This window comes from Pteronotus mesoamericanus, unplaced genomic scaffold (assembly GCF_021234165.1).
Source record: "Pteronotus mesoamericanus isolate MK-2021 breed Mesoamerican mustached bat unplaced genomic scaffold, CSHL_Meso_final contig_56, whole genome shotgun sequence".
NCBI lineage: Eukaryota > Metazoa > Chordata > Mammalia > Chiroptera > Mormoopidae > Pteronotus > Pteronotus mesoamericanus.
Window position 1 is genome coordinate 10,165,741 of NW_026555201.1, and position 17,475 is coordinate 10,183,215.

The 17,475-nt window shown below is 35.9% G+C and overlaps 1 protein-coding gene across 3 annotated transcripts in view; it reads left to right on the plus strand.

Annotated features, from left to right (window-relative positions):
• The window catches only part of RAP1B (RAP1B, member of RAS oncogene family), a 35,904-nt gene that overhangs the window by 15,534 nt on the left and 2,895 nt on the right, over window positions 1-17,475 (plus strand). For 2 of the 3 annotated variants that reach the window (XM_054580071.1, XM_054580072.1), the window contains exons 2-7: window positions 9,414-9,496; window positions 10,645-10,713; window positions 11,935-11,991; window positions 12,918-13,058; window positions 14,817-14,960; window positions 15,881-15,997. In XM_054580071.1, the coding sequence (XP_054436046.1) occupies window positions 9,440-9,496; window positions 10,645-10,713; window positions 11,935-11,991; window positions 12,918-13,058; window positions 14,817-14,960; window positions 15,881-15,967 (555 nt within the window). In that variant the 5' untranslated portion in view covers window positions 9,414-9,439 and the 3' untranslated portion in view covers window positions 15,968-15,997. Of the gene's footprint in view, window positions 1-4,613; window positions 4,783-9,413; window positions 9,497-10,644; window positions 10,714-11,934; window positions 11,992-12,917; window positions 13,059-14,816; window positions 14,961-15,880; window positions 15,998-17,475 lie in introns of those variants that run through there. The other variant, XM_054580073.1, reaches the window with a different exon arrangement.

Genomic DNA, 17,475 nt, shown 5'->3' on the forward strand with positions numbered 1-17,475 from the left:
GCGACTGGAATGTTCATGCAAGAACAATGACAACTTCACTCGACTAGTAGGGGCAGTAGATGCTGTTGAGTGAGCATGTGTACATACATTGAGTGGCCTTCACATTCAGAATGACTGAGTAGAGCAACGGATCTCCATCAAATTTTGTATTAAGCTTAAGCATTCCTCCATGAAAACTATTTGGATGATTCAGAAGGCTTTCAGGGATAATGCAGTGAGTGCAGTGCAGATAAAAGTGTGGCACAAACACTTCAAAAATGGTCAAGAATTTGTTGAAAGTGATCCGTGTTCTGGAAGGCCTGCAATAAGCAGAACACCTGAGAATGTTGAATTTAGGCCCCCTATAACCTAGATTCAGAGCCCTGCAACTTCAGGCTTTCCCAAAACTAAAAGCACCTTTGAAAGGGAAGAGATTTCACATCATCAGTGAGATTCAGGAAAATACTATGGGACAGCTGATGGCGAGTCCAAGAAAGGATTTTGCAGAGTGTTTTGAATAGTGGAAGAGATGCCGGGAGAACTCTGTGAGATCCCAGGTTGCCTACCTTGAAGGGGACTGGGCGTCATTGTCCTATGTACAATGTTTATTGTATTTTGTATCTTCAATAAATGTCTCTTTTTCCTGTTATATGGCTAGTGACTTTCTGAACAGACTTCATATAATTTAAAGTGGCTACTAAAAAATCCTTGCAAATTTTATCAGCAGTTAGGCCAGAGTGGGACATAAACTATTCTGGGATATGCACTGTGCCTGTTGGTATTGTTGGAAAGAGCCATTAAAAATATTGATACTTTGTACCAAAAAGTACATTAAAGACCTGGTTCCTTCCCTTCCCTACTCCCCTTTATAGTTTCTCCCATTGTGTAATGATTAAATTTTAACATGCCTCATGTGGCTATGTGGAATAATAATAGTGTCCTTAATTTGATTAATTTGTTGGCTAAAATAGGCTTTTCTGGGGTGGGTTGTTTGGTGGTGGTTCTTTCATTATTTTTCTGGTTTTAAGACTGAATCATCCTTTTGCTGGTATTTTAGCTCTGTGGGTTTTTTTGCTAGATTGTGAGACTTAACAAACCTAATCCCAGACCACATTGTTGTAGAAAAATTACATGTGCCTTTAAACATATGTGTTCAACATTATATTACTGTGTGGAAATGTAAAGATAAGATTTGGGTGATGAAAAGACTTGAAGACAAATGGAAAATTTAAAGTTGAAAAAGAAAGAATAGTGTCTTTTTCATAAGAGGAGGAAATCTACTTTACTTATAATAGTTTTGGTTGACTTCTAGTAGATACTTTTTAAAGACTAGACCTTAGAAGAATGTGAAGTAAACACTGGCAGTGGTGTCACCATACCAGTAGTGTCTGTTTATTCCTAGAAGAACAAAAGATAGAATGTAAGATGCTACTCCCTTGTTTACAAAGGGCATCAGATAAAGAGGGAGAGGATCAAGTCCAAAGGCACTGTGTGGGCAAATGATTTTTTATATCTTTTGGTTTATTGTACAACAGAAGCTAGTCACAGAGTGTTTTACACTGAGAAACTCCTTTTGGTTTTGTGCAATATTAATTATTTCTGTTCATGTTTTTATTTCTCATTAACTGGCAAGAGTTCATCAGAGTTCATTTGATGAAGACTTACAACTAAAACGATAAAACCTTAGAACTGAGATTTGTAATTATCTAAATAAATTATATATTTCAAATTAATAAGCCAGAAATACTGAGTGAAACAAATTACACATGGGGTACATTTATAATCTCACTAAACAAATCATTGGTCTTTCTATTCCTAAAACCTTTTGACACAGGCAGTGAGCACCTTCCTTCTAAACTCTTTAGAAATAAAAGGTACTACTGCCATGCCTGTATCATTTATCCAAAAGATAAAAATAAAAGACACCTACTAAACTAAGTCCGTTCCTCTTAGACAGCCTATCTGATTTAATGGCCTCACTATCCATCTGTTTGATCATGGTGCATCTTACTGTTCTCTTCACCCCCAGCTAGTCAGTCACCATGTTCTCTTGAGTATGACTTACACATTTGTCGAATATACCACTGCCTGACTCAGGTCATCATCTCTCATCTCTGGTAAACTTCTACTGAATTTCCAAAATTCAGAAAACTAATACTTAAGTTTCTGTGATCTTACTAAAACAGGTATGTGTATGTTATTTCCAAACTTGAAAACTCTTTGTCTCTCAGTCTCTTGTAAAATACAGGTCAAACTTTTATTTTTTTTAATTATATTTTATTGATTATGCTATTACAGTTGTCCCAATTTTTCCCCCTCTGCCCCCCTCCAACCAGCATCCCCACTCACTCAGGCAGTCCCCACACCATTGTTCATGTCCCTGGGTCAGGTGTGTAAGTTCTTTGGCTACTCCATTTCCTGTACTTTACATCCCCATGGCTATTCTGTAACTATCAATTTGTACTTGTTAATCCCCTCACGTCTTTACCCATTTCCCCACAGCTCCCTCCCATTTGGCATCCATCAAAACGCTCTCCATATCCATGATTCTGTCTCTGTTCTTCTTTGCTTAGTTTGTTTTTTAGATTCAGTTTTTCATAGATATGTATTTATTGCCATTTTATTGTTCATAGTTTTGATCATCATCTTTTTCTTAAGTCTCTTTAACATTTCATATAATAATGGTTTGGTGATGAGGAACTTCTTTAGTTTTTTTTCTTATCTGGGAAACTCTGTCTGCCCTTTTATTCTAAATGATAGCTTTGCTGAGTAGAGCGTTCTCAGCTGTAGGTCCCTACTTTCCATGACTTTGAATATTTCTTGCCAATCCCTTTTAGCCTACAAAGTTTCTTTTGAGAAATCAGCTGACAGTCTTAGGGGAACTCCCCTGTAGGTAACTCACACTTTTTTCTCTTGCTGCTTTTAAGATTCTTTATCTTTAACCTTTGACATTTTAATTATGATGTGTCTTGGAGTGGGCCTCTTTGCATCCATCTTGTTTGGGACTCTGCTTTCTGGACTTGCATGTCTATTTCCTTCACCAAATTAGGATAGTTTTTCTTTCATTATTTTTTCAAATAGATTTCCAATTTCTTGCTCTTTGCTCTACTCTTTCTGGCATCTCTATGGTGTGAAGGTTGGACCTCTTAAAGTCCCAGAAGCTGCTTACACTATCCCCTTCTTTTTGGAGTCTTTTTTCATCTTGTTCTGGTTGGTTGTTTTTGGTCCTTGTGTTCCAAATCATTGATTTGATTTTGGGCTTCATCCACTCTACTGCTGTTTCCCTGTAAATTGTTCTTTATTTCGATTTGTGTAATCTTCGTTTCTGACTGGATATTTCTTATTCTGTTGCAGTCCTCACTAAGTTTTTTGAGCATCCTTATAACAAGTGTTTTGAACTCTGCATCTGATAAATTGCTTTTAACTCCATTTCATTTAGCTCTGTTCCTGGAGTTTTGACATGTTCTTTCATTTGGTCCATGTTTCTTTATCTTCTCATTTTGGCAGCCTCCCTGCATTTTTTTTTTTTTCTCTGTATTAGAACTGTTATCATGCCCTGTCTTGGTAGCATGGTCTAATGTAGTAGGTGTCCCGTAGAGTACAGTGGCATAGCCTCCCCTATGACCCAAGCTGGGTACTCAAGGTGCATCCCTCGTGTGGGCTTACGTACACCCTCCTCTTGTAGTTGAGCCTTGATTGCTGTTGGCAGGTCAGTGGAAGGGATTTTCCCAGGCCAGTCAGCTGCAAGGACTGGCTGTGGCCGGTGACCCCAACCTCTGCCCTCTGGAAGATCAGTTATACAGGAGCAGGGTGGTGGTGCTCTGACATAGTCTGTAGCCCTCCACTGGGTGACCCTGGTGGTTCAGGCCAAAGTCAGCCCCCACCTATGTTTTGCCTGAGGCCACCCTTCCTGAGCTATTAAAGCAATCTGAAATGGCTGCTACTTGTGCTGCGCCTGGACATTCCCAAAGTCAAGCTGTGAATCTAGGCTGGCTGCTGCTAGGGCCAGGCCTGGGGTGACTTAGCAAGAAGTATGGGGGCTGGTGGCTCACTGAGGCCAACTGTTGCTTGTTTGATAGGATTTAGGAAGTTGTGAAGCATGAGCCTAGACCAGCTATTAATATTGAAAAGTTTTGGTTAACATTTTGGGTGAATCCATAAGTTTGGTGGTAGTGTTAGCCAGTTTGATGGAGTCTCAGATATGGCACTGGCCTGCAGGCTTTGTGGCCTTATGAGAGGAGGGCTCAGAAAAGGGACAGTGGCCTCTGCCTGCCCTTCTGTCTGAGAGAAAACTGTCCTCCAGCTCCCACCTTGAGGCCAGACATTTCATGTGGATGTGGGACCAGCCTGTTCTACATCTCCGCCCCTCCTATCAATCTGGATGGATGTGGTTTCTTTAATTCTATAGTTGTTAGACTTCAATTCAACTCGATTTCTGATGGTTCTGAATGATGGTGGCTCTATATTTTAGTTGTCATTTTGATGCGGTTGCGCAAGGAGGCAAGCCATGTCTATCTATGCCACCATCTTGACTGGGAGTCCTCCTTTTTTTTTTTTTTTTTACCCTCACGTGAGGACATTTTTTTCATTGCTGTTAGAGGGAGAAACTTCAGTGCAAGAGAGAAGCATCAGTTGGTTGCCTCCGGATGCACCCAGACTGGGGATCCATGCCGGCACAGGGAATCATCCCTGTGGGTTGATTAGTACTGTGGGTTGCCCATGCCTGCTTCCAGACCAGGGATCGAATCCACAACTTTCAGTTACAGAACAACACTTCAACCAACGGAGCCACACCAGAGCCAGGTGAAACTCTTCAGCGAAGGAGGTTTCTCCTTCCTTTTCCATCTGTCCATGCCCCTGTGCATTCCTGATGTGATGAAGTCTTTCATGCTAATGCTTTCACCCAGAAAATCATCTCCTAGTGAGTGTCTCTTTTCCCTTAAAATATCCACTGGTCTGGTTTAAATATCAACTTAAGCAAGAAGCCTTGCCTGGAATATCCTTACAGAGAGAGAACTCTCTTCTCTGCACCCATAGCAGTTTTTTCTGTAGACCCTGCTTGATTGTGAGCTACAATAATGCAAATGCTATGAACATTTAATGTTTTCCCTTCATACTTGCCTCCTGTATCCCCCTTTTCCTGTGTGAGAAATAACAAGGGCCCTTATATAAGGTAATGGAGTAGAGAGAATAAAATTAATTCCAGAGACACCAAGGTAGAATGAATTAGACTTGGTAACGGGGTGGAGAGAGACACAAATTGATGACAACTCCCCCGGGTACATAGTTCAGTATAATACAGTGTAGTGTAATGTAGTGTAGTATGCTTTTGAAGTCGTTTGGGTGCTTCAGATATTAGGTAACATAAATAGCTAGATAGATGAAGAGGGGTTTTTTTGTGTTTTGTTTTTTCAGTACCAATTGTAATTCTCCTGGGCAAGTATAAGAACTTTTCTTTTTAATACCAAGATTTATGTAGTTTGTTTTCAATAGGGATCTGTCATATCTGTCAGTAATTGGTGTGAACTAAAATGCCAATTTACCTATGAAAGATGACTTGTTAGTGGTCTTTTAAAAATCAAAATAATTATTTCCTTTGCTGGAAGTGAATTCTTAGTCTTTAGTTGGTCATTCTTTTATTCAGCAAACATTTCTAGACCAAATAGAGGACGCCAAAATAAATAAAAAAGTACCATTCGGCATGTAGTAGATGATGATAATGCACATCACTTAGGCTTTTATAGACAATATACTGGGTTGGCCAAAAAGTCCGTTTAGTTTTTTCTGTAAAACAAAGGCACATTTTAAATTTTCACCAATAACTTCACTGATTTGGATATTTTGAGTATGTCAGCTCTCTTCCACGTGGCATAACATTGATTCATCTCAATGTCTTGATATGATTGCTATCAACTACCCAATCAGGGAGCATTGTCCACCGAGAAACCTCCAGCACGAAATTTCGCAAACCACTTTTCACATGTTAGTCGGTCACAGCACCTTCACCATACACTCCACAAATCTTTTTGTGCATTTCAATTGTGTTTTTACCATTCTTGAAATAATAAAACAGAATATGCCAAAAATGTTGCTTGTTTTCTTCCATCTTCAATATTAAAATGGCTACACAAAAATTCATCAGTTTTGATAAGTTTTTTTTTTTAATGCATGCTGATATGATAGCTGTCACAATACACTCTTAACAAAATTGTTTCAAATGAAATTAAAGACAAGTAAGCACAACTAGAGCCATGTTACAGGGGGGAAAAAACAAACAAACAAACTTTTGGCCAAGCCAGTATTTGGTGCATGTCCTAGTAAAACAAAATAAATTTAGCTCTGAAAGCTCAAGGAACCAAATGGAACTCCCATCATTGTTGAGACTGACTCATCTGATAACAAGTTAAAAGAACAAACAAGTGGGTCACAAGCAGCCCATTCAGTACACTTGTTTGTCTAAGGGCATCATTTGGAATGATGCCAGTGAAGGTCTTAAGTCAACTGTCAAAGAATAAGAGAGACCATTCATATCTGAAACAAAAAACAAAGCTGAAGTTATTGATTACTTAAGGAACAGCTATCCTACTCAGACACTGCCTGAGCAGAGCAGACTGCTAGTCTTACATGATTTTAGGGAATTAGAGTTCCAAGATTGACAGACTTTCAAAGGCAGGAGTGGATTCATGTCAACTGTAGAAGAACTGTCACTCAAGTGAGACAGTGGTTGATTGGTTGGCATTTTGATATGTGTTCATTGAAGTGTGTGTGTTTGTTTTAGTTGTAGATAAAGAAAAAATACCGAAGAAGTCATTAAAAAATTAAAAATTGACATAGCCCAGCTACATAATGGATAGAGGAATGCAGGAGATGAGTAGTGTTTGTGTTAAAGTAGCCAGTTTGCTACTTTATTTTTTGAGGTATTTAGGAAATTCTTGTCCCCAGACTTACCACACTCCATTCTAGTTGGGTTCAGAAATACAATTTGGAGGCATCTTTCATTAGAACCCTAAGGTTTGGTTTTGGATTTTTTTTTTTCAATATTTCTCAAATAGATAATTATAGATCTGTATGGTTGGGTAATGTCTGCATGGCGCTGATAATAGAAATGTTACTTGTAATTCTATTTTTAAATGATTTTTTACATGAAAAAGAGATAAACCTTTGGTTAAATTTTTATAAGGAGTAATTTATTTGTCCCAAATTTATATGTGTGCTTTCTTAAAGCTGAAAGTTGATTCAACTCTTATTTTGTATCTTCATTCCTAAAATTATAATCTGATAAGAACCATGCAGCTCACAAAAGTTAAGGACACTATATTCAGTAACTGGGAAAAAGTCTATGGGAATGATGGGTTCAAGTTTAGAAATAAGGGAACTAGTAAATGCGAAAGTTGGCAACTAACTTTGTCGATTTGAGGTCGGGCGAGCGGGGGGGGGGTCCCATTCAGAAACAAAAAAACATGTAGTAGATAGTCCTTCATGTATTTAAAGGCAGAAGTGAAGGAGACAGTTTTGAAAGGAAGCCTATGGCAATAGACCTGGCATCCTAAGGAGAAATAAAGGAATGTCAGAGAGAGATCAGTAGAACAAAGGATATTTTTTCTAAGAGTATGACCTGGAAGGAAAGAACATGTAAAGAAATTTAACACAAAGTAATACCCAAAGTGAGTCCCTTTGTGATTCACTTTCAGAAGTACAGGGCTATTGATGATTGACTAGTTTGCAGAAGTATATTCACTGAAGCAAATGGTTATTAGTTAACTAAATGTGTTTGAACCAGTTCTAGTAGGTAGTGTTACGTGTTACTATGACTAAAGAACTGTCATTTCTTGATTAAGAATATTCAAAACCTGTTCTGGTGGCTCCTTTTGTACATTGGCCACTGACCAATATTTTTTTTCTAAGAACATGGGAGCTTTGTGTCCTCTTCGTTATCCCCACTCTGGAAACTTTTAGGATTTTCTTTCTATATCCTTAGTGTACTGATATTTTATCATGATAAGCTTTGGTATGGTTGGCTTCTTTTTGGTTTTATTGTTACTGATTTCCAGTATTTCATCATTGAACACTGAACACTCAGTAGACTTTTTGAGTGGGCATTTGCATTCTTCAGTTCTGCCACTGATTCCTGACCATTTTCAGACTCTTTATACCTCTCCCACTTTAGTAATGGATATTTGGTCTGCTTTCTCTGCTAAATCATTTACCATTCGTGTGTCTCGGGGGTCGGCAGATTTTTTTCTGTAAATGCCAGAGTAAATATTTTAGGCTTTGCAGGCCAGATGGTCTCTGCTGTAACTTCTTAACTCTTGTCATCACAGCAAGATAGCAACCACAGAAAATACCAAATGAATGGGCTGTATTTCAATAAAACTTTATGTACAAAACAGGTGGATTAGATTTGTATACAGACTTCTCCCCTATCTTCTTTGTCTTTCTAGAATATTAGCTCAATCAAGGCAGGATTTTTCCCCCATTGGGTATATTCCTTTACTTAGCAGGCATTCACCTACTTGTGACTCAAGGTTACAAATGATTCAGGAAAGGGGAGTAAACATGTCTGTTGTCATCTTGTAGACAATAGAATACCCCTTCATGCTTTTCTCCAGCCCCCCCCCCTTTCTTAATAAATATTTTATTCTAATTGAATTTAGGAAGTGCTGAAAGTCATGTCTATAATTCTGCAGTTTCTTTCTACATCCAGTGTGTTGCAAGAGAGCCCTATTAGTAGCATTCTTTAGTAAGTCTGTTTATGGAATGTTCCATATCATTGGATTGGCCAAAAAGTCTATTTACTTTTTTCTATAAAATAAAAGACACATTTTTCATTTTCACCAATAACTTGATTGATTTGGATATTTTGAGTATGTCAGCTCTCTCCTGCTATTGGCTTCTAGTGGGTAGAGGCCAGGGGTGCTGCTAAACATCTTCCCCGCATAAGACAGCCCCACAGCAAAGTTATTTGGCCAAAATGTACATAGTACAAGAAATTTTGCAAACCACTTTTGACACGTTAAATGAGTCACAGTGCCTTGTCCATACACTGCACAAAACTTTTTTGTGTGTGTTTCATTTGCATTTTTACCTTTCTTGAAATAATAAAGCATAATACACCAAAAATGCTGTATATCTTCTTCCATCTTCAGTATTAAAATGCCTGCACAAAAATTGACCAGTTTTGATGTGTTTTTTTTAAATGCACACTGATATGACAGCTGTCACAATACAATCTAACAAAATTGTTTCAAATGAAGTTCAAGACAACTAAGCACTGCTAGAGCCATCATACGGAAATAGACGAACGTTTTGGCCAGCCCAATAGTACGGTATAGGAATCACTTTTAAATAAATCTACTTAATTTGAATGCCTCATATAAGAACCATATAAATACAAATATATTCCTAAGAATTCCTTTTTTTCTTTTCTTTAATAGGTACTAGCTTTTGACAAATTTGCACCATGCGTGAGTATAAGCTAGTCGTCCTTGGCTCAGGAGGTGTTGGAAAATCTGCACTGGTAAGTCATTCTCACTGTACCTAAACTATTCACTCCGAGACATGTTCCTCTGCTGAGTTTTAGGTTTTGATAATTTGTTTTCATTTACTTAAGGTGAAATCTCATTGTGATTTTAGAAGCAATATAATATTTTTCTTGTAACTTTTAGTCAACTTTTAGTTGTATCAGGGTAGATCGTATTCCCTTTGGAACCTTGGTTTCAGGCCAACATGAGATATGCCAGAATACAGTTTGAGCTAAGCACAGAGGGGTTGAGAACATAGAAAAACGTGTGTTTGTCTGCATTTCAGAGCCAGGTAGGAATTAATTTTGGTCTTTCTCATTGAGAGTTGTGAGATGTATTTTTTATGTTAGAAAATATTAAAGCTCATTTCAAAACCTCTTTCAAATAATACCTTTGTGCAGTCGCTACATCATTTTGGCAAGATGAAGCTTATCATGTTTTCTCTATCGAAGAATAGTAGAGCAAGAAAAATAGAGCTTGGTGATTGGGAAAGGGAAGAACGTATGGAAAATAACTTGATGAATAATTGAGAGTTTAGCAAAGTCTCACAATAAGATAGACTGACCATCTCACTCAGCTATTTAGAGTGACCACCTAGCACAGAACTTGATATGTTGGGATCAAACTGAGAAGTGTGTGTAACAGAGTATGAGCTGCTCTTTCATTTGTAATTATATCCAAAGTAATGGGGAGGTGTTTTGAATGAGCACATATGTGTGTACACAAAACCATTATCCACTTTCTAATTAAAATTCAAAATTTAAGCCCTTAAGACTAAAACTGGAAACATTAAAAAATTTTTAAATATACGGGGTAGGGCAAAAGCAGGTTCACAGTTGTGAGGATGTGAAACACAGGGTTTCTTATATATTTATTAATTATTGTATTATTTTCCATAGGAACAACTGTGAACCTGTTTTTGCCCCACCCTGTATTATCTCTAAATTTAGAATTATGTAATAAAGAGCATAGTGATTGCTTTTTTTTAAAAGGCTTCTATGGCAATCTCACCAAATGCATGCATTCAAATATAGCAGTTGTGTTTTATATCAATGGCGTAACTACCTATTTGAAATCAATATTTTAAAACGTACAGATTTGGATTTTTTCTTCAAAAGTGTAATGGTATGTTAATTTTTTTCAGACTGTACAGTTTGTTCAAGGAATTTTTGTTGAAAAATATGATCCTACGATAGAAGATTCTTATAGAAAGGTATATGTTACTTTTTTAAAAAGGCCTTTTGCTTTTGACTTTACTATAAATATAAATATTGTTTTTAGCTTTATAATTATTGAATTTTACTTACAAAGTAGGATAAAGAAGCAGAGTTAATTATTTATAGAATTAGTGGGAAAAGTTCACACTTGATTATTTCTTGGCATTGCATGTTTACCAGTTTATGAAAAGCTTAAACACTTGCTCTCACTGTCCGTCTCTCTCATTCCCTTTCTCTCTGAGAATTTTAAGTTTATCCTGACCCTGACATTGTAATTTAGCAAACAAACTTAAGAGCTAGGCCATCCACTTCAAGAGGTGACTCCATGTCCCCCTCCCCAAACCCAAGACTAAAAAATATTCTAAGTCTCCCTTTTTATCTTAATCTTTAAATACAGAAGTCTCCCTAACGTTCCTTCTAATAACTCCTTGAGAAAGTGCCACTGCTCATAATAGAAAGGTTTATTTTGATGTTTGCTAACACAGCATATGACAGTATAGCTTGATGTGCAAACATGTTTAATATAGCAGGGGGAAAGTTATCTCCCACGTTGCGTAGTGGCCCGCATGGCCCTGTTGATATGCAGACATTGTGTTTCATTCTTCCCTCTGTCCACAGTCTACCAAAAAAAAAAAACAACAACAACAAACAGACTTGGAAAGCCTTTCCTGCACTCCAGCTATGAGGCAGTATAACTTTTTTTTCCACAGCTGATTTTAAATAACTTTTTTCTTAGAAAACGCTAGGTGAAAAGGGGTAACAGGTGATTTATTTTATAGCTGTCCTCTACTTTCTTGATACCAGAAGTATTCCAATACAGTGAAAGAGAGGTGGTTATCTAGATAATTGAAGATCTTTCTAAAGTATGGCAGAATTGAGGTAGACAGAATCACTTCTGATGTTATTGGAACTATTACTGGTTTTAATTTTTTGAGCTATTTTGAAATAATTTCCTTTCCAGAATTAAGTGCTGATTCATATTGAGCTAAGATCTTGTAGGTCTGTGTGTTGAATCATAATACATGGTTTTTTGCACCTAATACAACTTGGAGATGATGGGTCTTGATTATCTATCTATTTTCTTCTGTTAAAACTGTTGCTTGAGATAAGAGTTGCTATAATCTGCGTCTCTGTTTTGAATATCATACTAGCTTTTGTTTGTGTTAAGATAGTGTTGTGTACATCTAAAGAATGGTGTTTTATGATTTTTCCCTTAGCAAGTTGAAGTAGATGCACAACAGTGTATGCTTGAAATCTTGGATACTGCAGGAACGGTATGTAAGACAAAGTACCAAAGTATATATGCACAACTTGTGCAATATTGACCTTGTGAATGCTAGTACTTTATAAACAAATACTAGTTAGCCTTATCCAAAAGTACCACTTGGATTAAATCTTAAAGCTGTTTTTCTTATTCTCGAATTCTACTTTTTTGTGTGTGTCCTTTATAATTACAGGGGGTCAGTTATTTAAAAAATAAGAAAGTTGTTTAGCTGAAAATTTTTCAGTCTCACTGGTACTTTTACAGCAAGTTAAAATTTACTAACATTTTAAGTAATGCAGAAAATATTTGGGAATACTTATTTTTTACATAATACATATTTATTCCTAAGTGACTGTGAAGTATATTGAATGATGTATTTCTTCCTTCAAAGTAATTGTGGACCAACTAGATTTGTTGGTACCTGAAGGTGAAGGGAAGATTTATTCTGAATATATGATGTTCATTTAACTAATGTTTGAGTACCTGGTATATGCCTTGGACTATGTTCTTAACACTCAAAGACTCTAATGAAGGAGGAAAAGTGTGGGGAAATGGCAAGATAAAGGTATGCATGCTATTGGGCCCCATAGAACCTAGAACATTGTGAGCTGGCTGTGAGCAACTTGGAGATTTAATTTGGGTGTCCTACACATTATGAAATGTTTAAAAACTGCCTTTAAGTTTCTTACAGAGGTACAATATTCTGTTCCACTTAAGTATATTTATTGCACATAAATTTGCTTTGGTGTGTCATTTTCAAATTAAAAACTTATTTTTTGAGATACCAGCTTTTCAGATAGCATCTTGCCGTGGACTGTAATTTTAAGATATGTTACATAATACCACAGTATTCTTCTTTGAGCTCTAATTATAGACTTTGAAAATCATCAAATTAACTGTTACATTATTGTTCTTTAATAACTCTTTCTATTGTAGGAACAATTTACAGCAATGAGGGATTTGTACATGAAAAATGGACAAGGCTTTGCATTAGTTTATTCCATCACAGCACAGTCCACATTTAATGATTTACAAGATCTGAGAGAACAGATCCTTCGAGTTAAAGACACTGATGATGTAAGCTGACTTCTTAATAAGTGTATTTTATTTTAAACCCTTCTTGAAGTGATAGCCAATTTAAAAATTAGAATTTAAAACCAATTTAAAGTTGTTGTATTTTGGGACTTGTTTTTCAAAAGCTTTTTTCCTTGAAAGGACAAAATATATATTTAATCCTCCTACATATTTCAAATATGTATAGTGTGGAAAGTGAGAAACACTCTTTTCTCCCCTTAATCTGTATAAAATAAAATTTATACTCTTTCCATTTTTAAATCTGTGCTTGATGGGGAGGAAGGAGTGATGTGGGTGACAAATGTTACTAATAAAGCAAATGATGTTCTGGTCACATTACTGGTAGATTTAAGAGCCTTTTTAACGAGAATCAGTACTATATATGAACACATCTGAAGCAACTATGACAGAAAGGGGGCATAATAATAATTGTTAAAGGAAACCAATAAATATATTAGAATGTAATGTTAATTTACTTGTGCCTTCAAAGTGCATCATAATGGACTTTAATCCCTGTAGGAAACTTCAAAGGGATTACTTTAATTCCTCATCTTACTATATATAGGAGTGGTTCTCAAAATTGATCTTGCATCAGAATCACCAGTTAAAACTGGTTAAAACAGATTGCCAGGCCCCACTCCCGGAGTTTCTGATTCAGTAGGTCTGGGATTGAGCTCAAGAATTTGTATTTCTAACAAGTTTTTCCAGATGGTGTTGATGCTGCTGGTCTGGCCCCACACTTTTAAGAACCACTGTATTATCTATAGTTTAATTATAGCAAATATTGTGAGACTCCTAGAAAATGCCATTGTTTCCCAGACGTCTGAAACAAGAACTTTGGGGCACCCTACATATTTCCATCAACCTCAATGAGCATTTCTTTTGGTTTGTAGGCTGACACTCAGTCCACTGAGCCACACCAGCCCAGACTCAATGAGCATTTCTTAATTAGTAAATCTGTTTTGTACTGTCTCTAGTAACTACTGTAGTTTCCTCCTGTCAGTTGCATTAAACAACTATTTATTAATATAATCCTCTATATCTGTCCCTAAAAAGCCAAAATTCTTAATTTTGGATTTTTCCCAAAAACTTCTTTAAAAATTCAGTTTCTAAATGATTAATGGGAGTTTTGCAGACTAAGTATTATTTTCCATAGTGTCATTTTAAAATTACAACATCACAGTATCAAGATACATGATGAACATGGTGTAGATCTCTAGTAAATTAAGATGATTTTACTTTCTGACATTTTAATACAGACTACATGAGAAACTAAAAATTCTGATTTAGGGACTTTCCAAATTTCTCCTTTTTGAGTTGTGAAATTGAGGATAGTTATTTGATTAAATGCATGACAGGAAATCAGAATACTTGATATTGATTCACATGTCTAAAAGAAACATTTTAAACTTTTGATATATATTGGTTTTTTACAGCAACACCCTTTTGTACTTCCGTTTTGAAAAGGCTTTGTATTTTGATTAATCAGTTATAAGTCCATTGTGATATAATTTTAAGGGTTATTTCCCCTTTTATAAGTGGATCATAGTTTTCTAAAAATTTCACATGAAAGGTTCTTAAATTAACATTATTAAGCCTTTCATATTTTGCTGTAATTTTATTACACTTTAATAATTTAGTATTTTTCTGATATAATACAAAAAATAATCCTTAGAGTTGATTCTCAGAATTCTTTCAGTTTGAATTTGTATCATGTATTTATTTACTTACTTGTTTTTACCCTCACAAATATATTTTTAGGTTCCAATGATTCTGGTTGGTAATAAGTGTGACTTAGAAGATGAAAGAGTTGTAGGGAAGGAACAAGGTCAAAATCTAGCAAGACAGTGGAACAACTGTGCATTCTTAGAATCCTCTGCAAAATCAAAAATAAATGTTAATGAGGTACGGTGAAATATACTTTAAAAACTCTATAAGTAATTCAGTCGGGGTGGGGAGTCGGGGTGGGTGGGGCAGGGGAGAGTGGTAGCAGGTAAATGGAGTCAAATGTATTTGAACAATAAAAAATAAATACGAAAAAATAAAATACATTATTACAAGTAGTCTTCCACTTTCCTTGGTTTCAATTTTTGTGGTTTCAGTTACCCGTGACCAGTCATGGTCTGAAAATATTAAATGAAAAATTTCAGCAATAATAAAAAAACCTTATTAGTAATTCAACATTAAAAAATAATGGAAAATAATGTGGGTCTATTAACCCAACTTAAAGTTAATGTGTACTCAGGATGCTTTGTTGATCCTTGTAGGCAGAAATCTTATGTTAAATATGTGCAAGGTGATAGGCAATAATGATATTCTAGCTTCTTTATTGAAGTAGAATTACCCAGGAAAAGAAGCAAGGCTGGACCTAAAATGGTAGGCATGGGGGAGACAAATTAAGTGTTCAGGTATATGAAGGATGTTATGTAAAAGAGCAAATTCAAAAAAGCATGCATGGTTCTTGCTTGAAGGGGCTTAAAGTCATGTAAAGATACATAGAAAGATTTGAAGAGTAAGGATTGTTTTCTTTGTATAATGGTAAATGTTCTAATTGAAGTAAGATTAAGATCTCTGCAGCTCCTTCAAGTCAGTACTCATTTTAAGGAGAACAATTTTAGCCCTCCCAAAAAATAAACAGCAAAGAACTTGGCAGTTATAAGAAAACCTTGTTTTACTTTCATTTCTTAACTGAATAAAATATTTGCTTTCTGAGGTTCATTTATATCCATGGAAAGTTCACTTTATTTTACTTTTTTTGTTGTTTTTTGAGGGGTTTTTTCTTCTGTGAATTAAAAAAATAATATATAAAAATAATATATTTGCAGATCTTTTATGACCTAGTGCGGCAAATTAACAGAAAAACTCCAGTGCCTGGGAAAGCCCGCAAAAAGTCATCATGTCAGCTGCTTTAATATACTAAATGCATTGTAGCTCTGAGCCAGGTACGTTAATTTTTTTTCCTTTTTTTTTTTTTTTTTGTTTGTTTTTTTAATCTTTTCCTCTAATTTTTAACCTCAGCTTGATTTGGGTACTCTTGTTAAGAAAGCAAGTACATACAGTTTTTCGCTGTTCTAAGAAAGAGATGGTTACTTCCCTTTTAAGATATCCATGAGTTAGTACAATATCCTAGTGATTAAAATAATTCATTTATATATCATCAGAAGTAAAGCATTCTACGTAAATGAATATTCTAGTTCATTTAATATATAGTTATACCCCAATGGGACACTGGTTGGTGCTTACAGTGATGAACAAAACTGATCTCTGCCTCTTCTTTACCTTAATACACTAATTAAGGTGTAGTGCAAGAGTTAGACAAATAATTACAAAATATGATAAATGTTATAGAATAAATCCAGCACAGTACTGATAATAAGAACTCCTGACACATTATATGCCAGGCACTCTTAAGTGCTATCTGTTTATGAATTGAATTCTCACAGCAATCCCATGAGACAGGAACTATTATTATTCCCACATTACAAATGAATGAACTGAGACACAAAAAAGGTTGTTACTTTTTCAAGCCCTGCAGTTAGTAAATAGAGGCAGAATTTGAATCCAGTGATCTTGAGTCCAAGGCTCAAAATTGGAGTCATGGACTGGCTCCCAAGCCCATGCTTAGTTATTATGAGTACTGTAGGAGCGCATGTAATTGACACCAAACCAGGTGTGTTACATGTGAACTGTGGATTCAGGAAAAGTCTGTCAGAGTAAGAGACATCTAAGCTGAGATATTAAGGTTAAATAGAAGTTGTATAGGGGATGAAGAGTTCCAGACAGAGAACCACAAATACAACTCACAAAAGGGACAGCAGAGGAAAACTGAGTGTATAACATTTTTATATAGTTTTTGAAAATAATTATATTAAATGAGAGTTAATACTTATAAAACAATTACACCAGAGTGTGGTACATGGTAAATCATCAACCATTAACTAGCTATTGCTGTTTGCCAACAACAGTGGTGTCCTGCTCAGTGTTCATTAAACCATATTGCACTGTACTCTTACCCTGGGGCTCTTTTGATGTTTGTGGTTCTGCTTCTTCCTTTATTAAATGGCCCTGTACTACCATAGCACTCTGATCCTGTATCTCTTTGGGGTTTTTGACCCTGCTTTCTGTTTAGAAATATGGGGGAGAGGACCCCCAAAAACCTGGAATTTATTTATAAAAAATTGCACATTTATTCTTACATGTTTATACTTCAGTCACCTTCAAAGTACTCTATTTGATGCAGTACACCTATCAAGATGTTCTTTCCACTGCTCAAAAGAGTTTTTGAACTCGCCAATTTTGATGCCTTTTAGTGCTTCTGCCATTTTTTATTTCACCTCTTCCACATTGGCAGAATGTTTCCCTTTGAGGACTTTTTCCATCTGAGGAAACAAAAGTCATTCAGAGCAAGATAGGTGAATAG